Here is an 18,288-nt window from a genome sequence, read left to right as displayed (position 1 = left end):
CTATTGAGCCACAACCCTTTTGTAGCTCATTTTTGTTTTTCGATATGGTTAAAGACGGGACATTTTAGGAGCCGGAATTAAAACAAGTGGCACTGCATTATTTGTCGTTTTGAAGACAGTTCATTTCATGTTGTTTCGAATGGGTCAAACGGCTTTTACGATTTTAGAGAAGCACAATGCTTTGAATTTCTTGCGGTCTCCAAACTTCCACTACATTACATAATCAAAGTTCTCAAATGAGATCATAACTTGAAAAAACAAGTCTTTCGGGGAACAGCTTGACGCAAACTTCTTTTCTCTTTTCTAATTTTAATCTTTTTTTCCCTCAAGTTATCCACAAAACCGAAATTATAAAGAAAATCTTGCAAATAGTTCTTTTTGCAAAATTTATGACGGCTAAATGTGGTCATACAATACAAGTTAGTTTATAATAATAAAGAACGGAAAAAACATTAAAAAGATGGAAAGAAAGATTTGAAATGTACAAATCACAATGTTAATTCACAAAAACAGTCGGGCAAAGCAGACCCTATTCCCATGACATAATTATCTCTGTGAGACTTCCATAGGGCTCGCATCAAATCTTTTCCGCTAAAACCCTGTGAAGTGAACTCTGCAAAAGCTCGCCTGCTTAAAAAGAGAGTTTTGTACAACCCCTTCAAAGCTCTCATTGCCGCAACCATCTTATCCATATTTCCAAAATATGTTGCCACATAAGAATCACTGTTAATAGACACGTGATAATCCAATGCGGCTTTTGTGTTTCCATGCATGCTTGTGAAATCCTCACCGGTAAGGAGGCTAGACTTGGTAACTACATTGGTGTAAACAGATGTTAAACCTTCAAGTTCCATCAGACCATCTCCAGCTGCCAGATATATATTTGTGTTTGTGGGAATGGAAAGTGCTTGAAGTATGAAGGCCGTTTCATTAGGGGTAAGAGGACACCTCCCTCGTTTTCTCCAAATGCGAGCCAGCTCTCCAGTCCATGGTTTTCTATCTCCTCGTGCAGCCTCAATGGCGTTGATGGAGGCAGAAGAAAGGCCGGAGTATTCGCATTGGCTGTATGCTACCATGTCAGGTTCGAAACGAAGGTGAAGTGAGAGAAAGGGTTTGGGTATTGCTTCTAGAAGCTTAGAGGCTTTCTTCTTCAAGGATCTTGCGAGGCGCAATGCACTGTAACAAGCTTGACAAAGGGCAGCTTTAGCATATAGTGGATACCTACAAGATGTAAAAAGTAGAGTTTTAGGAATAAAAGTGAATGTATTTCTCATTCATGGCAGTAGGCTTCTAACGGCATCATTGAGAAAAAAAAAATACGGCACCATAAGGAAATACCTATCTCTTCTTTGGCTCATTGCTGGCGTAATTGAAATATAATTATGTTCCAACAATGATGGAAGAACACTTTCAATGTAATCAAATTGGCCTCGGCGTTTGCTACAGTCTACTCGAAAAGGCTCTTTTGATGCAATCTCTGATGGCAACTCTTTCACAACCTTAACAAAGCCATTCATCTGGCGAATAAAGTATTCGACATCAAATACATCTGCAAAGCCGCTGAGATCAAGATAATTGGTCATACAAGGATAGTACCTAAAAATAAACCATAAAATAATTATACAAGATTTGCACAAATGTAAAACCAAAGGAAAACTACGAATAACCTCCATTCATTACTTCACCATTGTCTAAGATGGGATGCAACACTCATATACTGCTAGTTGCTTCTAAACTGCAAACAAATTCTTGCAAGCATAACAACACAATCTTATAGAGCTCACTGCTCAGAACAATCCCAATGTCAAAGATAAAGGCGTATTGCTATTACCTTGATTCATTCCAATATGCAGCCACTTCAAACTTTGGTAAAACCAGGGTTGCATTTAACAGACGTGCAATACCAACACCATCGCACAACTGCACTCAACATGAAGTATCATTCCATTGTTACAAAGCAGCAAGTCAAAGTGACATTTTTCCTCAGATCTGAAAGTTGTAATAACAAAGCTCATCTGAGCACTCACATCTCTTCGCATCTGATTGAGGCCACCATAGCAATCCACTCGGATATATCCATTAGTCTCTACTGGCAGAGCTGCAGCATTTCAACAAAAAACCAATGCAATAATCTGCAATGAACGCCAATTAACGTTTCCCCAGAATTATTGAAAAAATGAAAACCCTACTACCCCAACCAAATTTCTTGCTCCAACCCAAATAGAGTACAAAGTCTTAGAACTCTTAAAAATTCCACAAAATTTTCAGAAATCAAATATGTATAATCATTGCTCGGTAATTCTCAAAACTTATAAACAGAACAATTATAGACTATCAAAGAACCCTCATTAAATTCTTTATGTAAGTTCTTTGATTCCCTCTTGGATCTTAACAAATAATGCTCCATACTTGGTAAAAGAATCTAATATTCCACAAAATCTATTTGCAAGCTACCCAACAAATCCAATAAAGGTGACAAAGATCCAGGATACATTGTAACAATAAATAAAAGATAAGTTAAAGCACCACTTACCAGTGGGATCTCCTTGTAGCCACCACTTGCAAGGTCTCCATTCAACGATTCTCCGAACAGTCCATATGTCTAATTTTCTGCATGAAAAAGAAAAGCTCATATATAAAAAACAAGACCCACAGAACCAAATTTCAACCTCCAACAAAAATAATAATAATAATAATAACAATAACAATAACAAGATAATGGAAATTTTGACTCTTATGCCCTACCCTAGTTTATTTTTCCATCCATCGAAAACCAACCTCAACTAACAGGGAATAACTTACCGTTTCAATCTCCTCTTTTCTTCTCTCAAACTTTCTTAAAAACAAACACAAAATTCCAAGGAAAGAAAAAGCTATCAATATTTTGTCTCTGAGAAACAACAGAAAAATACATCCAATTATTTGAGTTGGGTACAAAAACGTCTGGGAATTATAGTCACTTCTATCAAAATTTAATTCTACCCTGAAAAATCTCGTTTTCTTCCATTTTCCTACATTTTCCAGTTGCCAAAAACAGCAAGAACTAGAATACAATACCAAAAAAGGAAAAGAAAAGGAATTGAACGCTTACAGAGGTGAATTGAAAGGAAGTGAGCTCTGGGAGAACGGAGAAGAAGGGGAAAGCAAAATAATAGCGAGAAGGAGAGCAAGAGAGACCACTAGAATGGTAAACAAGGGTTTCACTGACAAAGCCACCATTTTTGGCGTTCGAAATAAAACCTATACATACAGATACAGAGTTTGTGCTGCTAAGGCGAGATTGGATGTGAAGGAGGCGAGTTTATTTGTAGAGTTTTTTTTGGTGCAAGAAGAGTTCGTGGTCAATTCGCGCATTGATAATTATTTTATTATTATTATTATTTTTTAAAAAAATTTTCTCTCATAAAATTTATTTTTAATTTTAATCCATATCATTTTATTAAATATATTTCTTATATATTAATATATGAGCGAGATGATATCCAAACTCTATTTACAAGAAAATTTTTTTTAATTGTATATTAAGTTTTATTATGTATAAATAAAATCACACGGCGTTACGTTAAATTAAAATTTATTTTTTTAAATTTTAAAATTTAAATTAATATTATTTTTAATAAAATTTACTTTTTATTTATCAAATTAAATTAAAACACGTATTAATACGTAATTTTATTTACGATTAGATTTTTCGTTGTATAATATATCGGCTCTTCTAGCGATGGACGATTTCACGGTTGAATTTACGGACTCTGCTGACATGGCGTTACGTCAGCAATTGTTTTATATATATATATATATATATATTTATTTTTTTGAGAAAAAACGAGGAACAACCCAGGCCAAATTTTCGCGTCCTCTCCCGCTCAGATCCCCATTGTTACGTTCCTCTCCCTCTGGGTTTTTCCCCAGCAATAAGACGCTCCTCCGTTTTCTCCTCCGCCAAGCAGTCCCAACGCCGTCGTCAGATCGGCCATAAGCTCCCCCACTTCTCGGGCGTCGAATCCTGCAGTTTCTGGTAGGTAAGCGCATTTCCCCCGCTGCATTGGAGCAAAAATAATTTTCATCTACCAGATAATCTGCATCAGCCGAAACACTCATGAACAGCTCCCCTCCCCCGATTTCTAAGCACTAGTATCTACAATCTTCATCTTTTCTCTGTTGTTGAAGTTATGTGGATGGAGGGAAGGGTTGAGCGTCTGGTGGTTTCTTTTGATTTCAGGTGTTGTTGATGTTGTTCATATCTTGCACTCTCGTTACCTGGGGATTCTTGTGAACTTTCTTGTATTCCTGCAATCGTTTTGATGAGTAACATCCATTTGTGTTCAGTCAAGAAGTTTTCTTGCTGTGCCCTTTAAATTTTGAAGAATTTTAGATTTATGAGGCTATTGTTATTGATTATTTTGAAAGAGAGAGAAAGCACCCGCTAGAGTCTAGACCCGAAGAATTATTTTTGTTAAGGTTACATCGTATATACAATGTTCAGATTCATTTTGCTGTTCTTTTTCCTTCATTTTATTTTTTTGTTGTACCCGCACACCCACATGTAATTTGCTTCATTGTATACAATTGTTTCAGATGTCTGTTACTCTGTACACGCACACCACACCCACATGTAATTTGTTGTTCTTTTCCCTTCATTGTATTTTTTTTTTTTAAATTTCAAAGCCTATTGGGGATTTCAAGCTTGTTATTTATTACCTTATTTTTGGCTCTTTCTGTTTGCATCTTTGTTCCAAATGGTCAGCTAAACAACATCAATCACTATGATTCATCTAACTACTTATTTCTTGTATAGCTAATAACTTTTTCCGGTCATCAGCATCCAAAGATGCCTTTGGTACACAGAATATGCTGTTGTATTCATTGGATCATATGATATAACCTGATTTAGAACCCACCCACCCCAATAGAAAAAGGCATCGGTGTGCTTGGTTGGGCTAGCTTTTTCCAACGTCTCACCACAATCTTATCTTTTTTTTCTATAAGTTTTATTTAGCCGTTGATTTTTTATTTTTCTTTAGCAGTTGGTATGTTCTTTGTACGGAGGATTTGTTAGCATACTATGTACAAAGAACCAGCATGTTTGAACTTTCACCTTTCACAAAAGCTGTAATTAATTACTTTGAACTTGGTTTTGCATGTTTGGGTATCAGTGTGACCATTAAGGGAAGAGCAGATGGCCAAAGGCAGCTCCTAACTCTGGCTTTATTTCACAATTAAGGGACTTCGAAAAATCTCTTCAAGGTGTGTTGTTTTTCACAAGTATTATTTTATTTACATTTTATTTTACAGTCTCATCTTTCTTAGCATCCATGTGGAACTTTCTGAGAATTTTAACACTTCTAAATTTTAGAAGTTCACCATTAACCCAATGAATCTTTTAAAACCAAGCATAGATTATTGTTTCATCATCCCAAAATACTTGGGAAATTTTTGCAGTAAGGTAATTGTTCTATTTTGGTAATTGTTCTATTTTGCTCACAGGTGCAAGTTAGGGCGGATGAAACACAAGTGGAGAGCTTATTGTAGGAAGCTGAAGATTCAAACTTCTTATATTAAAATCAAGAGTCTGTTGCTACTGTTGCTTGGTACCAACTTCTTTCCATCCCACCAAAGAGTAAAGAGACTACTACTAAAGGTCAAATAAGCATGGGTGTCTGGATATGGGTGTCAAATCGTGTTAACGGGTCGTATTAAAATATGTATATTATACTATATAGCTCAACTCTAACCCAACCCGTTAAATTTATCATGTCAAAATCTCAAATCCTAATACGACCTATTAACATAACTAGTCGTGTCGTGTCAACCCGTTTTGACCCATTAGTGAATATTACGAAATAGGTTAACATGATACAATACGATCCGTTTCAAACTGTTTATGTAAATAGATTAAATAGGCTCGAAATTAACTAGTTTGACCTAATTAAATTTAGCATAATTTTATATAAATTTAAAAATCACAATATTTATCAAAATTATAAAACTAAATACAAGTCCAAATTTACAATCCAAATAATAAAAATATCGATATTAAAATTCTAATAATTTTACTTTTAGGTATAAGGGTATAATTGTAATTTTAACTTTATTTAACGTGTTATAATGGGTTGACTCGTTATCAACTCGTTAAGCAATTATGTCTTAACGGGTCAACCTGTTTTGACCCGAACTCATTAAGACTAAACCCTAACTCGCTATTTTCGTGTTGTGTTCATGTTAGGTTAACGGATCGTGTAACATATTGTCACCTCTACATCTGCGTGAGCATTCTCCCGACAACAGAATAACACCGTAGAAACAACCCCCAACTCTCTCATGTCTAAAACCCTTCTTTCTTGCATCAAAACCCCTTCACAGACCCAAACCCAAACCCATTTCTTCTTCTTCGTCTTCTTCTCCATTTCCCTTTAGGCCCTACATCAAACTAGTTCAAGATTGTGTCCAAATCCTCAAAAACCATGAACAATGGGAGAAGTCCCTTGAAATCCACTTCGCCAAATCCCAAGTCCTTGTTTCGGACATTGCCCATCACATGTACTAGAGTGTATGTGTGGCTCATTCAGAGCATGGACTGGGACAAAAGAAAAGAACCAATTTTTCAAGTATCATTGATCAGTACCAATAAATAGGATAAAATGGAAGAAATCCATTCACTATATAAAAAGAATCTATTATATTTTTCTATTGTTTATCAAATTTTATGGTTTCTATTGGTGTATATCGTAAATCCAAGCATCTCAATTTTCAATTTAAGATGACAAAGTATTTCCCATTAGTAGCAAATGGTTATCCATTAAGCAGGGAAAATATTATTTAAATTAAAATGCAAAAAGATTATGCCCTTACTCTTGTAACATCGGACTAACAGAGTCAGCTACACATATAATCCTAATAGAGTTAGAGCATTGGCATTGGCTTCATCAAAAGCCAATGCAAATGTATAAAATGATGAATATGTGTAAAAAGCCACTGCATTGGATTAGTCAAACTGGTAAATGGCAAGTTTTGACCTACAATGAATTTATGGTTTCCTTCAAATATGAAGGGCTACTGCACATTCATCTTCTTATTATTTTACTCGATTTTAATTCATTACCGAACTCCCCGCATTTTCTCTTCCCCTCTCTTTTTCATTTCTCGCATAAAATAACACTCGGATTCTTCAATCCACCGAAACAGCACTTGGATTCTTCATAAGAATCACTCTGATCTGAAGCAACACAAACAGCACTCGCATCCGCTGCTTCAAGTCGTCGAAGCTGCACACATCTTTCAAAGAACAACGTAAATTTGAAAACATCGAATCCTAAAACTCGGCCACGAACTTCTCCTCGGCCCGCCACAGCAAATCCCTCTGCCTCTTGGGGCTCCGCCATGTGTCATTGATGCCAACCTCGATTCCAGGCCCACTATCGCTCTTACCCTTTGCGGCCGCACGATCCCCATCGCCTCAGATGGATAAATCATAGTCGCAGGAGCCGGGGTTCTCAAACAGGAAGTTGAGCCAGACAGTGAGCAAAAACTCGGCCACAGACTTCTCCCCGGCCCGCCATAGCAAATCCCTCTGCCTCTTGGGGCTCCGCCATGCGGCATCGACGCCAACCTCGATTCCAGGCCCACTGTCCCTCTTACCCTTCGCGGCCGCACGATCCCCATCGCCTCGGATGGATAAATCACAGCCGCAGGAGCCGAGGTTCTCGAACAGGAAGTTGAGCCAGACAGTGAGCGAAAACTTGGCCACGGACTCTAGCGCCGTCAACGAGAACCTCCTGTATTTCATCTCACCTGTGCACATCGGCCCTCATTTTGACCAGCACAAGATTTGTTCTAAGTAAATTGATTTTGTTTTTCGTTTCCCCTGTATCGGCCATTCTCTACTTTTTTTTTTTTTTTTGTTTCTCTGGGATTTACTTGGTCTTTGTTCTTCTCTTTGATTTTGCCCCTATATCTTTGGTCTTTGCTTGGAATTTGTGTGTCTGTTTTGAGCACCAAGTGCTCGACAGAACATAAATTACTACTTTGTGTGCTCATCATATTCCAATTGTTTAATCATCGTTACGTCAAATTAAATTATTAATGTACATATAGTAGGTTTAATTGTAAAATATGAAAAAAAAATATATTATTAAAAAAAATAATATTATATTATTATTTTGATGAATTCAATGGCTAATCCAATGTGGAATTATGGATATGAAGATTTTATAATTATGAAAAACTTGTACTTTTATCAAAATTTGAATATGACTTTGATGAAGCCAATGCCAATACTCTTAGCTACACAGCTAACCTTCTTTTCCTCTTTTTGGTCAGTATCTGATCAATATATATATTTTTGGTTGAAAATAGCATCTGAGCAAATTTGGTTGGTAGCTGTTTGTCCTTAGTATCGATAAGATAGTAGAGTTCAACCTTAGAATCCAAAAACTGACAGTCTAAAGTTTTGATTTTTATTCTTCGCATGAAGTGTCTGGATTGGTTAAATGTTTAGAATCCCAAAACCGTGAAGCTATTGATTTTTGTATGGGAAGTCATATGTGCCATTTCTCTCTTGCAGTATATTCTTATCGGTGCATTGGGGTTGCTCGTTATAACATCGAAAGATTGAAGAATGAAGCAATTTCTAGTCGTGATTGATCTCCAATCAAAACTGTTTAGCAGCAGCTATCCTCTTCTTGAATGTCCCTTGTATGTTGGACGAGTTTTAATTAATGATAAAGTAAGCCAGAATGGTTGTTTATAGGGGTGTGCAAAATTTCGAATTGCTCGATTTCGGCTGAATTCCTCTCCGATTCCGACTCCGACGGAATCGGAGGGTTCGGAAGTCGGATTCGGAATCGGAGGGTTCCAACTCCGTAACGGAATTCGGAATCAGAATCGGTAAATTGAATGGTTCCGAATTCCGATTCCGATTCCGACTTAAAAAAAAAAAAAAAAAAAAAAAAAAAAACCAAATGCAAAACGACGTCGTTTTGCATCTGGTTTTTGTTGACCTGTAACTTTGAACGGCGTCGTTCCATTTAAATGAGAACGACACCGTTTGAACTTTGAGTCACGGCTTAATGGCCTCCGGCCCTGCGCGAGGGTCATAACCCATTTCTCACTCAGTCACTCGGAGTCCTCGACCATAAGCTCAGACTCAACCATTTCTCCCACTCTCCCCTCACGCTCACGGCTCACGGACCTCAGCCGCCATAGCCCCCCATCGTACACCAGTCCGCCGTAAATTGGCGTCAGGTCATCGTCGCCGAGTCGCCGCAGTACCACCACTTGGAACCAAGATAATACAAGAGGTAAATATATATATTTGCATTGTGTTTACTCCAAATTTTTGAGCCGGATGTATTTGAGAATTGGAAATTGGAAATTGGGCAATCTGTTTTCTACGTTGGCCGTGAATGTATTGAGGAGGATGATGGTCTTTTTCAACCGGTGTGTTAGTTGGATGGAGTTTGAAGGCTACGGCCTACGTGTTTGTGGAAATGTCACAAAGAAATGTCACGGCCAACCCTCACTAATAACCCTTACGATCACCTCCCAGCTGAATCAAAGGATGCAAATACTTGATGCATGTTATGTCGTTTCATCACTTTGTCATCTTTAATTCTATTATATTTTTGGTTCAAAACTTTCTTCATTTTGGGTGAATTCATATATTCAGAATTATTGTGTTTCATTAGTTTATTAGCATGTTTAAATAAGGTGTATTCAGCCTACAACCTGATATCTTTTGTGGCATTTAAGATTGTCAACGGATGCTTTGCATGTTAGAATTCTCGTGTCATACAATTTATTAAAACTGGTAATAGGCTAGACAAGTCAGCATCATTGGCAATTAGAGAAGTAAAAATGTTTCCAAACTCCAAAGCGTAGCTTGTTACAAAATAAAATAGGAATTTCTATGAAATTGCTTTCACTTGAAATGTCATACAATATATTAAAACTGGTAATGGGCTAAAGTTTTGCTTGGCATCAGGATAGAACTTAACACAGGGCTAATGCACAAGCCAATAGTGCGAACATAACTGCCTGTGTTGTTACTGAGCTTGGCATCCTGCCATTGTCTTTCCTGAGGAAAAGACCTTGGTAAACAGGCAGGTTGATTAGAATCAAGAGAGCACATAGAAGAATTTGCAATGAAAATGGGTCTGAAACCCAAGTTTTCATATCCATAATCAACCTCTTCATTCTTCCAATGAAACAGAATGCATTTAGCAGCGCAAGTGTAGCTAAAATGGTAAACATTGGGGAAGAAGTGCCAAACTCCATGACCTCCTGCTCATATCTCTGCGACACATCATCTTCAACCACCTTTGCCGTGATGACAAAGGCTGACTTTGTATGTCCTAGTAGTTTTAGGATACTGTCAAAGAAGCCAAAGAAGTAGGAACTAGTTCTTTTGAATAGCCACATCCTTTGATCATTCCACCATCCTTGGAATGTGCCCCCACACCAAACAAATTCTCCCAGACTGTATGCTCGGTGGACAAAGATGACTAGTGCAAATGGTAGCACCCATGGGTTTGAAACCTGTTAGTGCAAGATGATTCTATTCTTAGAACACAGATTAGCAATAGCCATAGACAAGTTTGATTCAAACAAGGGAAGTTCCGTACCTCTGGAAACAAGGAGATACCTCTAAGCAGGAACAGCAATGGCACTATAACATAGTACAGCGTAGGCAAGCAGTTTGCAGCCCATAGTAGATAGAGAGAGTATGAAAGTTGAAGTTTAAGGGGAATCTTTTTATACCCATGGACAAAGGGACAGTATTGTCTAATCTTTTTTTTAAATATTGTTTTTTCTTTTTCTCCTCCAAATATAAAATATTTTTATATTGGTGGCTTTAATGTTCTTCTTCTTGTGTGCTTTTGTTCTGCTCTCCTCATCTCCCTTAATTGCTTCTTAACTGAAACTTAAGATCTTATTCATATTCAGTCCCTTGTTTTTACTCTTTCTTATAATGTTGATTCTTGATTTTATTTAATAAACTACTTTAATTTTTGGAACTAAATGTGTCAGATTTCAAGTTATGGAGGAAGAACTATATGGGATGCCAGAACAAGATCAGAATGCCACAACTCCGTCCCCAGCACCGAGATCCAGACCCACTTCCAGAGCACAAACTTCATGTGCAAGTAGTCGATTCCCACTCCCGGTAAACATAGAAGATGAGGATACATTTAATGAGGATGAGGAGATGGGGCTTGGGGATGAGCCGGATGTACCACCACCTTCATCCACAAGGACCAGACCACCACGTCCACGATCAAATAAAAAAAGATCGTGGACGTGGGAACATTTCACAAAGGTTGACGGTGATCCCTCGGAGCCGCACGCAGCTTGCAACCATTGTGCCACAGAAGTTGCATGTCATTCAAAGAAACAAGGCACTGCTGGTTTGATATCACATCTAAATAGTTGCCAGATGTATAAGATAGCGAAAGGATTGGCGGCCCGATATCAGACAACGCTAAGTTATGAAACTTCTACTGCAACTGATGGTACGCAATCCAAGAAAATGGTCATCCATCAATATAGTGAGAAGATGTTGAGAGATGCGCTTGTCGAGATGATCATCAAAGATGAGCTGCCTTTTACTACAGTTGAGAAACCAGGGTTCCGATCGTTTATCAAGCTTATTGAGCCACGATTCCCAATGCTGTCACGGTATACAGTGATGCGAGATTGTATGAAAAGGCACTTGAAAGAGAAGGCTGAGATGAGAAAAATGTTTGTGACGACTGGCCAGAGAGTCTCATTTACGACTGACATATGGACGTCTATACAGAATGTTTCATACATGTGTATTACAGCACACTAAATAGACTGTTCATGGACTTTAAAAAAACGGATTATTGGATTCAAAGAAATAATTGATCATAAAGGTGCATCAATTGGGGCAGCGATGGATGATTGCTTGAAAGATTGGGGAATACAGAAGGTTTTATGCATTACAGTTGACAATACCAGTGCTAATGATACTGCAATTGAATGGTTCAAGCGGAATACGAGAGTGAGAGATGATGTCATCCGGGACCATGAGTTTATCCATATTCGTTGTTGTGCTCACATAATCAACCTGATTGTGACTGAGGGGTTAAAAGAGGTTGACGATTCCATTACAAAAGTCCGCAACATTGTGCGGTATGTGAGGGCTTCCCTGCAAAGGCTGAAAAAATTCAGGGCAATAGAAGAACAACTTGGGATAAAACATTCTCGGACGCTGTGCTTGGACGTTCCCACTCGATGGAACTCTACATACATGATGTTGTATGTGGCATAGAGGTACCAAAAAGTGTTTGAGTGGATGGAGGTGGAAGATGGGGGTCTGCGGTATGCTTTGCTGGAGCTTGCAGGAAAGGGGCTCGGTCCGCCGGACACACATGATTGGACGAGTGTAGGATTCTTTGTCACATTTTTGCAGATTTTTTATGATATTACAATGAAAATATCTGGATCCGCATACACGACTGCAAACTTGTGGTTCAGTCAGATCTCGACACTACACCACCACTTGGAAGATGGTTGCGATGACCCTAGCGGACTGTTATCTGGTATGGCTCAGAGGATGTTGTCCAAATTGAGAAGATAAATAGATTACTCTTTGTAGCTGTGATCCTTGACCCCCAAATCAAGTTGGCCGTGATAGAATATTGGGCAAATTCCGTCCTCGGGGCAATGAAGGCTGCATCGTTTATTACAGCGCTGAAAACTGATCTCGATGACTTGTACAACCACTACAAAAATAGTGGATAGCCTTCATCTTCAGCGGGTACCTCACACGTGAGTTCGACACCTCTCTTTGATGACTTTAGCCCAACTGACACATTGCCTCGACGCCGTAGGAATTACGACATCATGAACGAGTATCATCAGCTCGTTGCATCGAAGAATATTATGGGGTGTACTTCAGAGGTTGAACGGTATTTTATGGAAGAGGTCGAGGCACCTAGTCCTGCTTTTGAGATATGCATTTGGTGGAAGGCTAATTCCATCAAGTATCCAATCCTTTCCCGTATTGCCTGAGATGTGCTAGCCATTCCTATTACGATGGTTGCATCTGAGTCGGCGTTTAGCACTGGAGGTCGAGTCTTGGATGCTTTCCGGAATTCTTTGTCACCGTCAACCGTGGAGGCCCTCGTTTGCACACAGAACTGGATCAGTGATACACCCCTTGGACTAGATAGCATTGGCATTGATGATGAGAGCTATAGGCTTGAAGATGGTAACCTTATTTTACTTGATTTTTTATTATTGATTATTTTAATTGTTTTTATGATTTCGGAAATTTATTTAATTTATATTTTTTCATCATTTCACAGATCTAATTGTGAACCCCAGTATAGTTGCCGATGAATGATGGGGTATGGATAAAGATAAGTTGATGTCAGAATTAACTTAATCTTTATTGGTATTAATGGTAATTACATTTTACTTTTATTGTGTTCAATTTTCTGTATCAATATTTAGTTATATTTATTGATTGAATACTTTTTTATCTTAATTTCAGGTACTTCAAATGACCAAGTACGATGCTGCAAAGTGCAAATGATGTATTGTCCATTGTCCATAATATTGTCCATTTTTTATCTTAACGTGATTGAAAATATTGTCCATTGTCCATAATACTCGTTATACCAGAAAAATTAATTAATTCATTAATTAATTATACGCTTTAACGTGATTGAAAATATTGTCCATAATACTCGTTATACCAGGAAAATTAATTAATTCATTAATTAATTATACGCTTTAACGTGATTGAAAATATTGTCTATAATACTCATTATACCAGGAAAATTATATAATTTTCAAGTCATTATACTCGTCATAACACGCTTTAACGTGTTCAAGTCATTATATAATTTTCAAGCTTTGAAAATAGGGATAAAATAAATTTTTTTAAAAAAAAAAAATATAAAACGTATCAAAGTTGAAAGTCGGAATTCCGAATTTCGAACGGAAATCCGACTACCGACAGTAATCGGAATTCCGAATTTCGAACGGAATGGAATTCCGAATTTCGAACGGAATGGAATTCCGAATTCCGAACGGAATCGAACTCCGATTCCTCTTGGAATCGGAATCGGAGCTCGATTTCGACTCAGACAAAAGTCGGAGTCGGAAGTCGAAATTTCGATTCCGACTCCGTCGGAATCGGAGCACAGCCCTAGTTGTTTAAGAGCGAGTGATTTGTCCTTTCTCTCAATTCTTTACCCAAAACGTTGCACTTGGGAAAATCTATTTATGGAGGTCGGATAAGGATACGATGCCTTTGCTACTTTGAAGGGAAAGGTACTGAAGAAAGCCTTATGGATATGACAATTTAGGAAAAATATTTGTTAATCTCGAACCATAATACTTTTATTATTCTATAAAAAAAAATGTTATGCCATTAAACTTGTGTGTATAAACACTAATTTTTAACGACGCACGACATAATCTGAAATCTCTGGGAACTATATAATTTCTCAACAATTTAAGAGGAGAAAGGGCAGAGATGAGAATGAAAAATCAAATTGGGTTGAGTCTAAATGAGAGTGGCAGGCAGACGAGAAGATGTTACTGATATTGAGGATTCTGCATTTGATGGATGATCTGATGATACGATACGTGAAGCTCATATATGGCCGCCCTCTTTTAAGAAGTGATGACTGCTTGAAGGAAGATTAATAATAATATATATCTATGTATTAATGACAGCAATTTAAACTTGTGATTTTACATCAATCGTATTATAATTCCTTAGCTTTTTTGTATTGCTCTACACCTAAAATTATTTTCATTCAAGTTTTAAAACATGGATGTCTCAATAAAATTAATATTTTGCAAGTAAATAAGTAGCACGAACAGCAATTTAAAATCTTTTAATTATTTTATTTTGAGGAAACTTCGCTTTTGCAAGAAGCAAAACAATTTGAAGTGATCTTATGGCATGGCAAAAAAATAAAATAAATAAATAACAAAAAATAAAGGGAAAATGTCTCCTCATTTTGACTACTCATGTATTTAAATTTTTTTTACTTGTTGCTTATAAATTTTGACTACTCAAGAAGGTCTATCAGATTCCACTTATAACTAAAACTAGTCAAAAGCTCAACCATTAATAATAACTTTTCCATTCTTCTGCAATTACTTAAATTAAAGAATGTTAAATGATGGAAAAAGAAAAAACAGAGATGAAGAGAAAAGAACCATAAAAAGGATCGAGAACTTCTACATGGAGGCGTGGCAAATTCATTCTGAGAAAAGACAAAGAAGACAAAAAGGGAAAAAAAAAAAAAAAAAAAATCCACTGATGGAATTTCTCTCCATCCCACTAAATACTAAATAGTAAAGCAAAAATTTCTAATAAATTCTTCATCTTATTTTTTAAAATACCTCATCAAAATTCATTTATTCTATTTTATATATTTATTTTTATAATATGCCATATATCAGTTTATTTATTTTTTCTTCATATTATTTAGACATGAGAGAGTTGGGGGCTGTTTCGGCGGTGTTGTTCTGTTGTCGGGAGAATGCTCACGCAGACACCCAAGCTTATTTGACCTTTAGTAGTAGTCTCTTCACTACTTGGTGGGATGGAAAGAAGTTGGAACCACCAGCGACGAAGTCCGGATGCCCCTTTTCTCTCACCTATTCACCCCACGCTAACATGGTGCAAGTAACAAGGGCTTTATCTACTTATTTTGCATGCTTGAAAGTTCCAATTAGATATCCTAGAAAAAATCATTGACCTAACATATACAAGCAGACCCAAAGATATGTGTAAATATACTAAATACGTAAACCGTACTTGAAAAAAAAAATTGGAAAGAGATACAAATAAGAATAGGGAACTACCTCTGAGACTTCACCCACAGAGTACTCCTAGAAAAGATATCACCACTTTCATGTAAACAATCCAAGATGCTCATGGCCCATAAATCTTTACTCGCTTTCAAGATCTGTCTCTTCAATTCTTGAGGTCTTACAAGCCTTATTACCTCTCATCATGCCTGCCTGCTCCTGTATTGAACAGGAAGTGCTACGGTCCATTTTATCTGCAAGTATCTCAATACGGTCCAAGAAACCTAATCCCAACAGACGGTTCCTCAACAAATCGATGGTAGAAGTATACGGTGGTATTCCTTCATCAATCATCCTCTCAATATACTTACATGCCTCCTCTAGTTTACCTTTCTTCTGGCATAAGCCATGAACCATGACAGCATATGTTGAAACTGAAGGATAAAACCCTCTCTCCCCCATACTTTCCCAAACTTCAGTTGCCCTATCAAATCTTCCTACCCTGATTAGTAATTTGAGCGTCATGTTATAGGTATGCCGGTCTGGCATGCAATTGTATTTCTCCATCTTAGAAATCAACCTAAGAGCCATATTCACCTCACAGTGATCACAATGGTAAGCTAGAATGGTATTGTAACTCCAACCATCCGGTCTAGCTCCCCTCTCAATCATTTCATCTAAAAGTTGGTAAGCCTCATCCACCATTTCATTCTTACAAAGTTTCTTGATAATGCAATTGTAAGTATAAACATTAGGTGAAATATTATATCTCTTCATTCTATCAAGAACCCTAAAAGCCGAATGTATATCATTAGCTACACAATACGCTCGGATGAAAACCGAGTAAGTACAAGCATCAGGGTCAATTCCTTGAGACCCCATCTCCCGAAACATCTTGCACGCTTCATCCACATGCCCACCTTTGCATAAAGCCTCCAACAAACTATTATATGCTGAAACATCCACCTTACATCCTCGTTCGAGCATTTCATCGAACAACTTACGCGCCTCATTTGGCTCGCAGATATCCCCCCATCCTCTCATCAAAATGGTATAAGTTTTCGCATTCAGCACGAACCCACTCTTTACTTTATCAAAAAATTGTTGGGCCTGCCTCACGTGCTTCCTTTTGCATAACACATACAAAAGCTGGTCAAGATCATCAACTCCCGGCTTGATATCAAAATCAACCATTCTATTGAAAGCTCGAATCGCATCTTCCGGAAGATTAGCTCTACTATAAACTTTAAAAACAACCCAGAAAATTTTTGGATTAATCTCACAACAACGAGCCTCTCTCATTTCTATAAGAAAATCCCATAATATAGCAAACTGCTTACTACTTCCCAGGATATCAACCAAGATCTGATAGTTCTCAAAATTAGGCTCAAAGCCCGGAATTGTTTTAGCCCAAAGAAAGAACCGGTGAGCAGAGAACCCAAGATTCTTGCACCTCTTCAAGACCTGCTCCACCAAGTTTGTAGACATTTGAGTTGAAAATGTGGCGAGGGAGAGTTCTAAGTCGTCATGAGGGTTCCGATGGTCACTGACTATTCGAGAGATCTCGTTGACAAGGTGTGGTAATGGTTGGATTGAGACTGGTGGATTGTGCGAAGAGAAAGGCCGGAGACGTTGGTATTGGGGTTTGTGAAGAAAGTGGAGGACAGAATACAGGGTTTTTGGTTTACAGGAGACGTACCTTGTGGCCATTTTTGACTCGGTTTTTGTGCACAGAAAATAGATTCAGACTGATCAAAGAGCAACCACGTTGATTTATGCATCAGAAATGATTTCTATAGTTGGAAAATGCAGTCGGCGTGCAGTCGGTTATAAAAAAAATATTAATATGGAATCTATATGAAAAAAAAAAAATTATTTTTATAACTTTTTATAATTCATGTAGGTCTCCCTGAACATAAAATAATTTTTTTATAATTTTTTTTTATTCATTCTGTACAGCCGACTACACGCCGACTGCATTTCCCGACTGTATGTAACAAAGCCCGATAAACATATACACACGTAAAATCACCTCTTTATATATCTATTTTGCCATTTGTTGCTTTCAAGCAAAACTTCAGGACAAAATGATAAGAAAATATTATGATTTTATTATTATTTTTTTCTTAAATTATTTTATTTTATAGAGTTTGCAATTTTTATGTATTGGGTCAATAAGTGTATTGTTTTAATACATGCAATTAGTATTTAAAGAAATTCTATCATTACCCTATACATGTACTTAAAACATGTGAGAGAGAGGTAAAAGGATTTGATCTTCAAATATTTAAAATATTTGAATAAAATATTTTTTAAGAAGTGAATGAATAAAATATGTAAGATAAAATATGTAGAAAGAGAGTGAGAGAATAGAGAAAGAATGAGTAAAATATGCTTTGAAGAGTGAATAGTAAATCTTCAAGAATATAAATGTACTGTTTATAATTATGTAAATATTTGAAGATATATAATTCAATATATATAAAT

General features: G+C 37.1%; 3 protein-coding genes and 1 long non-coding RNA gene across 7 annotated transcripts; 1 reads left to right on the top strand and 3 right to left on the bottom strand.

The window, feature by feature from the left end:
* Positions 1–348: 348 nt before the first annotated feature.
* LOC122301114 (O-fucosyltransferase 13-like) lies at positions 349–3,329 on the bottom strand. 4 transcript variants are annotated; one of them, XM_043112211.1, is made up of 6 exons: positions 3,092–3,329; positions 2,534–2,610; positions 2,028–2,098; positions 1,832–1,920; positions 1,339–1,560; positions 349–1,221 (listed from the first exon to the last, which is right to left on the bottom strand). In XM_043112211.1, exons 1-6 carry the CDS (start codon positions 3,217–3,219, stop codon positions 489–491), a joined length of 1,320 nt encoding a protein of 439 aa, XP_042968145.1. In that variant the 5' UTR covers positions 3,220–3,329; the 3' UTR covers positions 349–488. The 4 variants fall into 4 exon arrangements, with proteins under 4 accessions (XP_042968145.1, XP_042968147.1, XP_042968148.1 ...); XM_043112213.1 differs by having other exon boundaries at positions 1,339–1,735; positions 2,028–2,132; positions 3,092–3,158; XM_043112214.1 differs by having other exon boundaries at positions 2,028–2,132; positions 3,092–3,158.
* Positions 3,330–9,883: 6,554 nt separating this feature from the next.
* LOC122301113 (cellulose synthase-like protein E1) lies at positions 9,884–10,788 on the bottom strand. The gene is made up of 2 exons (XM_043112210.1): positions 10,623–10,788; positions 9,884–10,536 (listed from the first exon to the last, which is right to left on the bottom strand). Exon 2 carries the CDS (start codon positions 10,417–10,419, stop codon positions 9,991–9,993), a length of 429 nt encoding a protein of 142 aa, XP_042968144.1. The 5' UTR covers positions 10,420–10,536; positions 10,623–10,788; the 3' UTR covers positions 9,884–9,990.
* A 1,361-nt stretch (positions 10,789–12,149) lies between these two features.
* Positions 12,150–13,653, top strand: LOC122295428. The gene is made up of 3 exons (XR_006238068.1): positions 12,150–13,234; positions 13,332–13,429; positions 13,520–13,653. It is a non-coding gene; the product is annotated as an uncharacterized LOC122295428 (long non-coding RNA).
* Positions 13,654–15,693: 2,040 nt separating this feature from the next.
* LOC122301112 (pentatricopeptide repeat-containing protein At1g52640, mitochondrial) lies at positions 15,694–17,567 on the bottom strand. Its single transcript, XM_043112209.1, has 2 exons — positions 15,856–17,567; positions 15,694–15,749 (listed from the first exon to the last, which is right to left on the bottom strand). The coding sequence occupies exon 1, from the start codon at positions 17,509–17,511 to the stop codon at positions 15,943–15,945; it is 1,569 nt and encodes a 522-aa protein (XP_042968143.1). The 5' UTR covers positions 17,512–17,567; the 3' UTR covers positions 15,694–15,749; positions 15,856–15,942.
* Between the last annotated feature and the right edge of the window lie 721 nt (positions 17,568–18,288).

The sequence above is a fragment of the Carya illinoinensis genome, chromosome 2 (genome assembly GCF_018687715.1).
Source record: "Carya illinoinensis cultivar Pawnee chromosome 2, C.illinoinensisPawnee_v1, whole genome shotgun sequence".
Taxonomy (NCBI): Eukaryota; Viridiplantae; Streptophyta; class Magnoliopsida; order Fagales; family Juglandaceae; genus Carya; species Carya illinoinensis.
Note: the sequence above shows the minus strand (reverse complement) of the source record. Positions and strands in the feature narration are given on the sequence as shown.